At 47.7% G+C, this 12,353-nt stretch overlaps 1 protein-coding gene across 2 annotated transcripts in view; it reads left to right on the top strand.

Moving 5' to 3' along the window:
* Positions 1 to 11,845, top strand: part of C8A (complement C8 alpha chain) — a 63,972-nt gene extending 52,127 nt beyond the window's left edge. The window contains exons 7-10 of one of the 2 annotated variants that reach the window (XM_089336638.1): positions 291 to 419; positions 1,566 to 1,723; positions 7,032 to 7,254; positions 11,397 to 11,845. In XM_089336638.1, the coding sequence (XP_089192764.1) occupies positions 291 to 419; positions 1,566 to 1,723; positions 7,032 to 7,254; positions 11,397 to 11,548 (662 nt within the window). In that variant the 3' untranslated portion in view covers positions 11,549 to 11,845. 2 annotated transcript variants of the gene reach the window in all.
* Positions 11,846 to 12,353: the final 508 nt, after the last annotated feature.

Below are 12,353 nucleotides of genomic sequence, written 5' to 3'. Positions count from 1 at the left end.
GACAGAGATCCTACATGGGAAGTAAGTGCACAGTGATTCCTATTGTTGATTTAACAAAGGAGACACATTTTTAAACAATTAGTGTGTACTATACACATCTCTTCTGATTTCAACAAATATTTGAGCTGGAAACATACAGAAGAGAACACTGAAATTTGGTTGAAAATGGGATTTCAACAAGATCTCTCAGACTGCAAAATCAAAGTTAGCTTTATTACTATGAGCTGGTTGTACCACATTAGCTGTCTGGGAGTATTTCATCGTTTTGTGTGCCTCTGTTCCTACTGCAGGTGTTACCAGTGAAGACATCAGTTCATGTTTTGGCGGCTTTGGTGAGATTCAATATGAAAAGGGGAAAATAAATGCTCAAGGAATTTTATCAGGAAAACATTGTAAAAAATCTGGATCTGGTGACAAAGGCAAGTGTTTAGTTATGGGTCTTCCAAAAAAGAGAAATCAGACTTTGCTTTGGATACATAATCAGAGTGAGGAAGCTGTTTCCCCTCCATCCCCAATTAATTCCATTTCAAAAAATGGCCATGCTGCATGAATGTGGCACACCCCATACCAGTAACTCTGCCTTGGACCCATGATGGGCTGAGATCACCTTAGAAATATTTGACTTTGTATGGGGCACCCTCCTAGATTTCAAGTACCAGGCAAAGATCCAACCAAGAACTAGATGAAAGGTCCATGTGGAAAGTTTCTGGGAAATGGGCTGCTGGGATGAAGGCTCATCGGATCATAACCCAGGAGAGGGAAGTTTGGTTATCAAGTCCATGCTCGAAGAACAACGATCAGAGAAGGATTGCCCAGGAAGGTTTTGTTTCATCTCCTGAACAAGGTGATATGTGTGTTCATGATTAATTCATCCACCCATCCATTCATTCATTCATCAAACATACTTTGAGTATTTTTTTCCTTAGGTAGAAGACACATAAGATACACGGCTGATGAACTGATGGAATAGTTTATATGGCAGAGAGTGAAGTACCCATTAAATAGGTTCAAGTTCTTCTCATCCCATTCTATGACTCATGCCTCAAATGAACTCAGATTGCTTCCTCGCCTCCCATCCAGTCTCCATTTGCCTGACAAACACTCACCTTTCTAGGCAATTTTCCTTTCTTCCTAACTGTCCCTATCTCCTATGGGATATCTGGACACTCCTCTCTCTGTGCCCCTACTGAGCCACATAGCAATACTTCATAGCACCCACAGTATTTGGTTGAATCTATTAGACATATAGGAGGCCCATGAGTAAATACCTGATAATGAATGAATGAATGATCATCCATTCCCCCATCCTCCTTATCTTCCATGTTGGGCTGAGCTGTCTTCTCAGTCTCTACTCTACCCCAGAGGATGGGTTTATTCCTAAGTCCTGGTCCTGTCTTCTACCCCATCCAGTTTGTTAGCCTGGCAGAGCAGAAGCAGAATGGGACTCTGCTCTAAGGAGAGTAGATTAACATATCCACCATGTTCCGAAGCTCTTTGTGGAGCTGGCCCACCAGGCATTGGGCTTTGTGGGAAATGAGCTAAAGTGGCTATCCTCCTGATTGCAGAAGCAGACAAGATGGGCCAAGCCGTGAAGGACATCATTTCCCGCGTGCGAGGCGGCAGTTCTGGCTGGGGCGGAGGCTTGTCACAAAACGGGAGCGCCACTACATACCGCTTCTGGGGGAGGTCATTAAAGTATAATCCTGTTGTTATCGATTTCGAGGTAAGTCTTTTCGCAGTTGAAGAAACTCTACGTCCGTGAGGAATGAAAGTGAAGTGGACCAGATCATTTCATATTTCTTATTATGAGCCCATCAAAGAACAAGATTAAATGTAACGGCACACTGACCTGATGGCCTTGTCCCAGTCTGACTTGGGGGGGGTGGTGCCTGACTTTGGATCCAGACCTCAGGGGAGCTGGGGTCAGAAACTTACATCTGGTCAGGGCCCGGCTTTGCATGGCTCTTCCCAGCAATGCTTCAGGGTTCAGCCACGTTAAACAGATAGTCATTTGCGCTTATACACAAATGATTTTTTTTTAAAAATCACACTTGCTAAATTGGGGGTTGGCAAACCTTTCTGTAAAGAACCAAGTAGTAAATATTCTAGGTGTTGTGCATCACACAGAGCCTCAGGCTCATGAGGAACAGTGGTGCTTCTTGTTGGTGATATTCTTCCTCCACCTTCTCCTCCTTTACTACCTCTTCTTTCCAATTCTTTAAAAATGTTCAAAAAACTTCTTACCTCCAAGACCATGCAATAATTTGCCATGAGCTGGACTTGGACGCTGGCTATAATTTGCTGTGCAGCGGCCTCTGTTCCAAATGAGCTCATCACCATGAACTGCTGGCATAGGGATGCTTTTGCTCATTGAAGAGATAAGGACACTAAGACTCTGAGAAAGCAGGTGAATGGTTGAAGGCCAAGAGCTCCTGTGGGGCAGTACCTGGACTTCAGATTTTTGAAGTTTGTATCCAGTTCCCACTTTAATCCTAACACCTTTCTGAAAGATGTGATTCTCAACCACTGGGCAATCTTGTTCCCCAGGGAAGAGTTGGCAAAATCCAGAACTTCGACTGTCTCAGTTCACAGCAGGGTAAAAAAGCTGCTGCTGGCTTCCGGAAGGTGGAGGCGAGGTTGATGCCAAACATCCTGCGAAGTACAGAAGATGGGGCAGGCACTGTGGCGTAGTGGGCTAAAGCCTCCGCCTGTGGCGCTGGCATCCCATATGGGTGCCGGTTCTAGTCCCTGCTGCTCCTCTTCTGATCTGGCTCTCTGCTTGGGCCCCTGTACCCACTTGGGAGACCTGGAAGAAGTTCCTGACTCCTGGCTTTGGATTGGCCCAGCTCCAGCTGTTGCAACTATTTGGGGGATGAACCAGCAGATGGAAGATTCTTCTCTGTGTCTCCCTCTCTCTGTCTGTAACTCTACTTCTCAAGTAAATAAATAAATAAATCTTGAAAAAAAGTACAGAAAATGCCCACAACAAAGACACATCTGGTCTCATGTATCAACAGTGCTGAAGTTGAGAAAAACTGCCTTACATTCTTTTTATTCCTTTAAAGATTTATTTATGTATTTAAAAGAGTTTTACACACACACACACACACACAGAGAGAGAGAGAGAGGTCTTCCATCCACTGGTTCACTCCCCAGATGGCCGCAATGGCTGGAACTGTGACGTTCCAAAACAAGGAGCCAGGAGCTTCCTCCGGGTCTCCCACCTGGGCAGGGGCCCAAGGTCTGGGGCCATCTTCTACTACTTTCCCAGGCCATAGCAGAGAGCTCGATCAAACGTGGAGCAGCCGGGTCTTGAACCAGTGCCCATAGGGGATGCTGGTACTGCAGGTGGCAGCTTTATTCGCTATGTCACAGCGCTGGCCCCCTGCCTTACATTCTTAACCTCACAAAGGAGTAAGGCCATATCCAAATTGCAAAAGAAGTAGATTGTTCTGGCAATTGTGAAACTACTGTTGACATGCAGGGTAATATTTTTTAAAAGGTTGTATTTTAGACTTTTAGACAACATATTATTGTTTTAGTACCCATTGTAGCCTAACATTGTCCACTTTTCTACATACATTTAAAATCCCAGATACGGATACCTTACTCCCCTTAAAACATGTACTAGCCGTTAAACTAAAAGTCTATTATAACACCCTGCTTTCTATGAAGAATGAGGTCAGAAGGATTGACCTTGATTTCATTTCTTCTTCAACAAGTAAGGCACCATTTTCACGCACCTGTAATTCACATAGGGCCTGAAAATTGCTATCATCATGCTATTAGTGATTTGGGCAAAACTGTAAAATTGATATCAGGAGTAATATATAAACTTTCAAAGGCAAGAGGTGAACTTAGTGTTTGCCTTGAGCAAAAGTTCCAGGGGAAGCCTGAGTTTCATGATATGGAGAGAACTTAAAATGACCTTTTGGGGGAAAGAGGTTAGGCTTTGTAGGGTGGGGAAGACAGTTTCGGTCGTGGTCCAGACAGCTTTTCAACATGTAACCTTGACCGAGGTGATTTGCTCTCTGAACATGAGGGTGATATATTATTTTTTAAAGATTTATTTATTTATTATTTGAAAGGCAGTTGCAGAGTGGCAGAGACAGAGAGACAGAGAGAGAGAGAGGTCTTCCATCTGCTGCTTCACTCCCGAAATGGCCGCAATGGACAGAGCTGGGCCAATCTGAAGCCAGAAGCCAGGAGCTTCTTCTGGGTCTCCCACATGGGTGCAGGGACCCAAGAACTTGGGCCGTTTTCCACTGCTTTCCCAGGCCATAGCAGAGTGCTGGATTGGAAGTGGAACAGCCAGGACTTGAACCAGTGCCCATATGGGATGCCAGCATGGTGGCAGCTTTACCCGCTACACCACAGCACTGGCCCCCTGATGTGTTATTAACAATATCAGAGGGAGATGTGAGTGCTTAGTAAAATCAGTTGAGGAAACAGCAGGCTCGTAGAGATGAAGGAAGCAGCACAGGACTCATAGCTGGTACATGACAGCCCAATTTGAGCTAGTGGCTCACAGAAACAAGCAACCACAGTCTCTCCAGAGCCCACGTTGCCAACTGAGAACTTGCATTAAGCCACTGGCAGGCTACAGAGTAGGCTAGCAATGTACTTTAAGAAGCACTTTGAAGAAGCTTCCTTTAGGAAGAGAATGAAGGGCAAATTAAAAGTGGAAAGAGAGGGAGAGAGAGAGAGAGAGGGAGAGGGAGAGGGAGAGGGAGATAGACAAGGAGACCAGTTATTTGGGAGCCCACGTTCAGAGTGGAAACAATGTCTTAGGCATCTGCATATGTCCAGAGTTCAGAAGTGTTTATTTAGATCGGGTGAATGTACAGTCATACTAGGTTACATTGCTTGTCAAGTTGTTATGTATGTTGCTACATTGTGTTATGTGCTGCATTAATACCTGTAATATCTTGAGTTGTGTTGCCATATTGCATTATTTGCCTTCTCTGAATCTATTTTCTGCTCTGTAAAATGGGGACAAGTTCCTTGCAAATATCTTTCCAAGCTCTGACACCCTAAGATCCTTTTTCTCTACTTCTATCCTCTCCCTTAAACTCCATGAGCCCTTCCCAGGGACTGCTTCCTTTCTGCTTCCTGCAGAGCCTGGGAGGGAGAAGAGTTAAGATGGAATCGAGTGCTGAATCCCAGTGGAAGTTCAAAGAGAAGTTGCTCAATGATCCTGGCCTTTACTGGAACTAAAAATCATCTTAAGCCAGGGCCACAGGGCAACTCATTCTACACTGACTTCCTGACAATGAGGCCAAACTCCCTGAACTTCCAGTAACTCATCTTCTCCCCTTGGCTGGGAACCTGACCAGTCCTGACATTACCTGGCTGCTGACCTCGGCTGCAGCCCCGACCACAGCCCCAAGGTCTGTTTGCTGCGGGTCATTCTGTACACATTTCCAGGAACGCGATCAAGGCTATCCCAAATGCCCTCTGTTAACTTGGTTTCCAGAGAAGCTGAGATGGCCTGGTGTGGCTCAGTCCTCAGTGGCTTGCCTGGAGACTTCAGCAACTGACTCTCCATCTTAGGCCTCACGTTCCTCTTCTGGAAAAGCAGAGACCTGAAGAAGAGTTTTCACTTGTGATTCTTTTAAAATATATAGCATTGTAAACCTGCTGATGATAACCAAATCTACATGCAACTTGAAAAAACAGGATTTTTTTTTAATTTTTTTATTATTTTTTTTTGACAGGCAGAGTGGACAGTGAGAGAGAGACAGAGAGAGAGACAGAGAGAAAGGTCTTCCTTTGCCATTGGTTCACCCTCCAATGGCCGCCGCGGCTGGCGCGCTGCGGCCAGCGCACCGCGCTGATCCGATGGCAGGAGCCAGGAGCCAGGTGCTTTTCCTGGTCTCCCATGGGGTGCAGGGCCCAAGCACCTGGGCCATCCTCCACTGCACTCCCTGGCCACAGCAGAGAGCTGGCCTGGAAGAGGGGCAACCGGGACATAATCTGGTGCCTCAACCGGGACTAGAACCCGGTGTGCCGGCGCCGCTAGGCGGAGGATTAGCCTAGTGAGCCGCGGCGCTGGCCGAAAAAACAGGATTTTAATGTACTACCCTCATATAACCAGCTAGAAGGGTGCTTTGTTTTATATTATTGTTCTCTTTTGCAGAAATATCTCATATCTATTACTTAGATCTTTATAGGAATTCTAGGACAGAGATCTGGTCCCACTCTTCACATTAAGAAGATCAGGCTGGAAGAGGGGTCTTGCAGAACCCTCAGGCACAGATAGGCAGTGAGAAACATCCATTTAGCTTTCACAAAGAGGAGACTTTAAAAAATGCATGTAGAAATGGAATAAAAGATAAAAAAGTGTGGATTCTATGCATAGTTTTTTCAGAGCATACATTTCCCATAAAGTCTTTGAAGACTCCTCCTATGTGCAGAACTCAACAAATATTGACACCAAAATAAAATTATCTTTTGATTCCATTTTCCACAAGTTTTCAGAGGTGCCCACCTATGTGGCATGCCTTTCTCATACATCATCTCCTTCTCTGCTCACGGTAAAACCAGAGGGCGGGTGATGGTTCTCACTGCACAAATGAGGAAGGGAGGCTCAGGGTGTTGTGTGTGGAAAACCACACAGGGCTGCAAGCAGTAGAGCTAGGCTTTCTGCCTCCAGAATGAATGTTCTTCCTACTCTACTACAAGTACTTCTCAGTCTGAGGCAAGTAAATCCTCCAGGGACATTTGGTAATGACAGGAGACAGTTTGGGGTTTTATGCTGGGGAGAGTGTTCCTGGCCTCTCATGCACAGAACCCAGGCCCTGCAGTGCAAGGCACAGCCCACTCCCGCCAGCAAGGAATTATTTGAGCAAAAGTGCAATGGCACCAAAGGGACAGGTGCAAGGATCCAGGGTGGTAGGGTAGACATGGGTGTCAGCTTCTGTGCCTGGCCTACAGCAGGCCTCCCAGAAGCTTGGTGGCCACCAGTCTGTGGCCTCTGGGAAGGTGGACAGAGCTCAGCGAGGGATCCTGTGTTCTCTTTATGCCTGCAGATGCAGCCCATCCACGAAGTGCTGCTGCACACCAACCTGGGCCACGTGGAGGCCAAGCGCCAGAACCTGCGCAGGGCCTTAGACCAGTACCTGATGGAATTCAATGCCTGCCGCTGTGGGCCCTGCTTCAACAACGGCAAGCCCATCCTCGAGGGCACCAGCTGCAGGTGTCAGTGCAGCCTGGGGCTCCAGGGCCCCGCCTGCGAGCAAACGGAGCAACAGGGTAAGGCCCAGGCATCCCCTCCTGGTTCCAGCTGACTACAGCATAAAGGGGCCAGTGCACAAAGGAACTTTGGGGTTCTCAGTCTTACTTCCCTAGGCACCCACACTCCAGAGTTCTAATGCTAACCTGACCCCCAGGTTGAATGGTTCTTAGACTTTCTCCCTGCTATGAAGACCTTTTCTCAGATGAGAACTGTTTCTCACTAAGAGATATTTGGACAACAACCAGATCCATTTCTGGAGGGTAAACTAGTTTTCCACAAAGTGGGAGGATGGAAAAGAAACCCCAGGAATTATTGTCTGGATGTCTGAAATCCAGACTCCAGGTATATTGCCTGGGTTGGTGTCATCAGGAGACGATGGAGGAGAAGGTGTCGCCAGGCCTTTCTGCTGGCTCCGGTGGTTCCCAGCAACCCTTGGCATTCATTGACTTACAGAAGCACCACTCCAAGCTCAGCCTTCATCTTTGCATGACATCTTTCACATTTTGTCTCTATTCTCTCTTCTGGTAAGAACACAAGTCACTGGATCAGGGCCCATCCCAGTCCAGCATGACCTCATCTTAATGTGTTTTAATCTGTAGATACCCTATTTGAAAGTAAGATAATGGGAGCTTGGGTCTAAGCATATGCTCTTACAGAACACAGTATAACCCAACACAAGGAATAAGTTGTTGTCATTATAGTATAAGGAGTTACCAACCAAAAACAAAGTTGGGACAATTAGGTTTAAATGTAGACAGCTGTAACATGAACCAACTAGTGCTAGGGAAGACACAGGGTTCTCAAACAAGGGTTAAAATATAGTTCTTAAGAATGAAGAAGCCTAGTGGCCTAGATGTGAATTCCAGCTATTTCACCACTTCTTTCTGGAGCTTCTTTTGTCATCTAAGTTTCCTTGGAGCTCCAGAAACTATGCATCCCCAATGCCTAAGGTTACAGTGTCCTATGGCTACAAAACCGTTTAAACAATACATGGAGTGACAGAAAACACTTGGGCTATCAGATCAATGCATACATAAATTTTATTTAGTTACTGTGATGAAGAAAGTGTAAAGAAAAAAGCTAAGGTATGACATCTGAGTTCATGAGACAAACTCTTAAAGCTCGGAGTTGAGGGGGTGAGAGCCATGAGATCTAATGCCTGTATCTAAATAGACCAAACTCGTAGTCCCAGCTGCCTCAGTGAAGATCAACAGACTGATAGGGATGTCCCCCAACTGAAGGGCTAGGTTCATAGAAGTAAAGAGCCTAGAACAAGGCTCTTCTCTGACAAACCAGGAGCTTGGTTTGTGATGTTGCCGCTCCTCATTACACATTCAGAAAGCAACCAAGAGGAGCTAAGAAATCCAAACCTATGTTCTAGGAGGAAGATCTGGAAAGACAGGGAATCAGGGCATAGAGAAGACTGAGGAGAACAAGTCCCATGTCAACTGCGTGCGGGAAGGGATGAGACTTGCTTTGTGTGGCCTTGAAGCTAAGTTGTAGGACTACCGCGGGCACCAATAGCACAGGGGTTTCAGCTTAATGAGGAACGACTTTCATCGGCACACACTGTGGTATGTATGGAGTGAGGGAGGAGTGTGGATAACTACTTATCAGGAAGTGACTATAAGAGAGACTCAGTCATCCAAGGAATTGTTGGGTAAAATTGCACACAAGGTTCCTTGCATCCCCAGGACCTCTGAGTCTCTGACCTGCACAAAGGATGACAACATAATGAGCTGTTGGTAATTTGAAGCTGAAAAATCTTAAAATTGGCTTGGCTTGGAGGAAACCACACATGCCAATTTCTCCAGGATTCAATGGATTCTCCATGCACCACACCTGGTTTCAACATGAGAGGAGGAAGGGTTATCACTTCCTCTGTGGGAGGATAGTTCTAAATGGGAGGCACGAAAGCACAGATCTGGGGTCCAACAAATCCCAGCCCCACTGATGTTCATCAGGGCATTCCCTGTAAAATGAGATTATCTTGTTAACTTCCTCACAGGTTGTATTGAGGATTTAACTAGCTGGCACATGGGGCATGCTCTCTAATAAGCAGAAGGAAGAGACCGCTTCATGCCTTCATGAAAGGTGTTCCATTGGTAGAGGATCCATCCTGGCTTGGCACTCTGTTTAAATCCCTTCTTTGCTGGCAGCAGTGGTTCCAATATGGGTGCCAAAGAGCTGCCTGGTCTCCTGGGAGGAGTTCTGAGAAGGGGAAGCCAAGAGGGTGAGTGAATGAATGCCAAAGTCCTGGTGAGGGAGGACACGCAGAGTAAAACCCCAGGGGAGCAACTACCAAGGCCACGTGGGGCACAGTTTCCCGCTGTGAACTGAAGAAAGCACAGCTTGACACTGGCTGAGCTGGGAGGAAGAAAGCAAATCATTCATGGCGGATACAGCCCAGGCCCAGGGCCCAGGGCTTTCCTGATTGCCAGGCAGGTTACTCAAAGGGACCAAAGGGCAAAGAACAGAACTGATAGCTAACATGGTACAGCAACACTACACGTGAATGAACTCATTCATTTCCTCCAGAACCTCAGGAGGTAACTACTATCCTTAGCCCCAGTTTACAGATGAGGAAACCAGAACAGGAGCGAGGTTAGAGAACTTGCTCAAAGTCATAGCTGAGGAATGAAAGTGCCAGGATTTGGCCTTAGGCGGTCTGCAGCCAGGAGCCAAGTTCATAACCAGTACACTTTGCTCTCTCTCTAGGAGTTGGGAAATCTGGGGACTAAGAGTAGAGGGTCAGAGAAAAGTTCAGCGACTATCATCTGGGGGAGGGGGAAAGGCTACGTGCCAGATCTGGTTCTCTGCTTGACTTGACTAAAAGGGACAGATGTGCACCTGGCACTCCATGGGTCCTCAAAACCGGTGACTTATGGATCCCTGTCCACATAGCATGCATAGATAACAGAGAGTTGGGACCCTAAGACATGCCTCTCAGTGGTCTGCTGCGTGCCAGGCTCGGGAGCAGTCCTGGTACACACATGGTAGGCTCTGGAGAAGGAGTCATGAGGCAAACAATCTGGGCAGAGGGCTGACTTTGGTCCCCTCTTTGTCCAGTCCCAAGCAGGCACCAGGGTGCACATTATCCTGTTGCAAACAGGGTGCAGACACCAGGTGGCCTTGGGGCTATCAGAGTGAACCTTTAGCCTGATGGACACTGGGCTGGCAAGGACATTGAAGGCTAGGGAATTGGTCAGCCTCTGTAAAGACCCAGGAGAGCCCCACCCCTTCTGCTGCCAGGAATTTTCCCAGCAAATCTTTGCCTGGGGGAAGCAAGTCACAGAGGTGGGAGAAATAGAGACAGAGAAGCCTGCTGTGGCGGTGCCATCAGGGAGTATAATTACAGAGTTGGACGGGACTTGGAGATAATCTAATCCAGCGGGATTCACACTGTGATCTGAGGAGTGGTGGGGTCCTAGGCGCTGCCCCAGGGGAGGAGGGCGAGCCTGATAGACACCCTCACTTCAAATAGAACAGCTCTGCCTCCAACTGACTTAGATGCTGGGGTTCATGGAATATTTTATTTAGGAAGAAAAAGAGTGATGAAAAAAATAATCTTTTGGCCCAGTCCATCTTTCCCACATTAAAATGTGGAAGAACCAGGCTGAGTGACGTTAGGTGGGCTCCCCCAAAGGCACAGAGTGACTAGGATTGAGCTAGGAGGTTGTCTGAGCTGGGTTTCCAGACAACCCAGGGTGCTCGGTACAGAGAATCTGTTACCCACCTGACCCTGTGGTCAGGGTCTGAGCACACAAAAGCCCAGGAGAGCCCTCCAGAGAGGTGTCTGGCTCACTCGTGCTTGGCCTTCACAAGTAGGTCATGCTTCCTGCTCATCACACCTCTGGTGATTTGGGTATCACTGGTGCCATTTTTCAGAGGTGTACGCCTCCTGCCTTCATCTGCTATCCATCTTTCATGGAGCTATGGATTCCAATTTCTCAAAAGTGGGTTCCCAGTGGCCTTTTCTCTCTCCAGCCTGAGTTTCCAATTCAGTGTGAGGCAGCGTGCTTAGTCTTGGTTGGCTAGCCCAAGTGTTTCCCCACGGAGGGATTGCAGGCCACTCTAGGCCTTGAACGGCCCTCCCTGCTCACCTCCCAGGGCTTCCCACTTACTCACCTGCTCCTCCCCTGGTGATCTCTCGCCATAGGAGCCAAAGCAGATGGCCACTGGAGTTGCTGGGGCTCCTGGTCTCCGTGCACAGCAGGCACCCGGGAAAGGAGGAGAGAGTGCAACAACCCTGCACCCCAGAATGGAGGCGCCCCGTGTCCAGGATGGAGAGTACAGACACAGGCTTGCTGATGCCTTGGAGCCCAGGATGGGCTGGATGCCGTGGGGCCCATCCGCACAAGCTATTGGATAAAGACCTCTTTTAGCCGTGAGAAAATGCAAATCAATCTACGCTCTTTTCTTTGTCCATTCACGGCATCAATGGCTTTTTCTAGCATGGATGTCAACACTCTGCCTTCCTCTACCCAGTCCCAGAGCTGCTTCCACGTGTGGGATGCTCCTTAGAGCAGCTCCTCTGCTTCTCCATTCCAGTTTCTGTCTTAGTCTGTGCAGGCTGCTGTAGCAATAAACTGGCTGGCTTACAAACAACAGCAATCTATTTCTCACAGTTTGGGAGGCTAGAAGGTCAAGGTGCCACCAGGTCCAGCCGTGTGCCGAGGGCCTGCTTTCTAGTTTCCACGCCGACACATTTTGCTGTGTCTTTAGGTGCTAGAAGGGGCTAGGCAGTCTGAGGAGCATCCTTTATAAGGCCATAAATGCCATTCTTGAAGGCTCAACCCATGACCTAGTCACCCCCCATGCCTGAAGATCCCCTATCTTCTAATACCAGAACCTTGGGGTTTGAATTGTGTGGGGGTGTGCATAAACAAATGATTGTATACTTATTCAGTCCCACATTCCTGTGGTTATATACTTTTTTTTTTGACAGGCAGAGTGGACAGTGAGAGAGAGAGAGAAAGGTCTTCCTTTGCCGTTGGTTCACCCTCCAATGGCCACCACAGCCAGCGCGCTGCGGCCGGCGCACCGCGCTGATCCGATGGCAGGAGACAGGTACTTATCCTGGTCTCCCATGGGGTGCAGGGCCCAAGGACTTGGG

The sequence above is a fragment of the Oryctolagus cuniculus genome, chromosome 7 (genome assembly GCF_051225735.1).
Source record: "Oryctolagus cuniculus isolate XC-2025 breed Fujian yellow rabbit chromosome 7, ASM5122573v1, whole genome shotgun sequence".
In the NCBI taxonomy this organism is placed as follows: Eukaryota; Metazoa; Chordata; class Mammalia; order Lagomorpha; family Leporidae; genus Oryctolagus; species Oryctolagus cuniculus.
The sequence above is the reverse complement of the archived record's forward strand: the minus strand, read 5'-3'. Positions and strand labels throughout refer to the sequence as shown.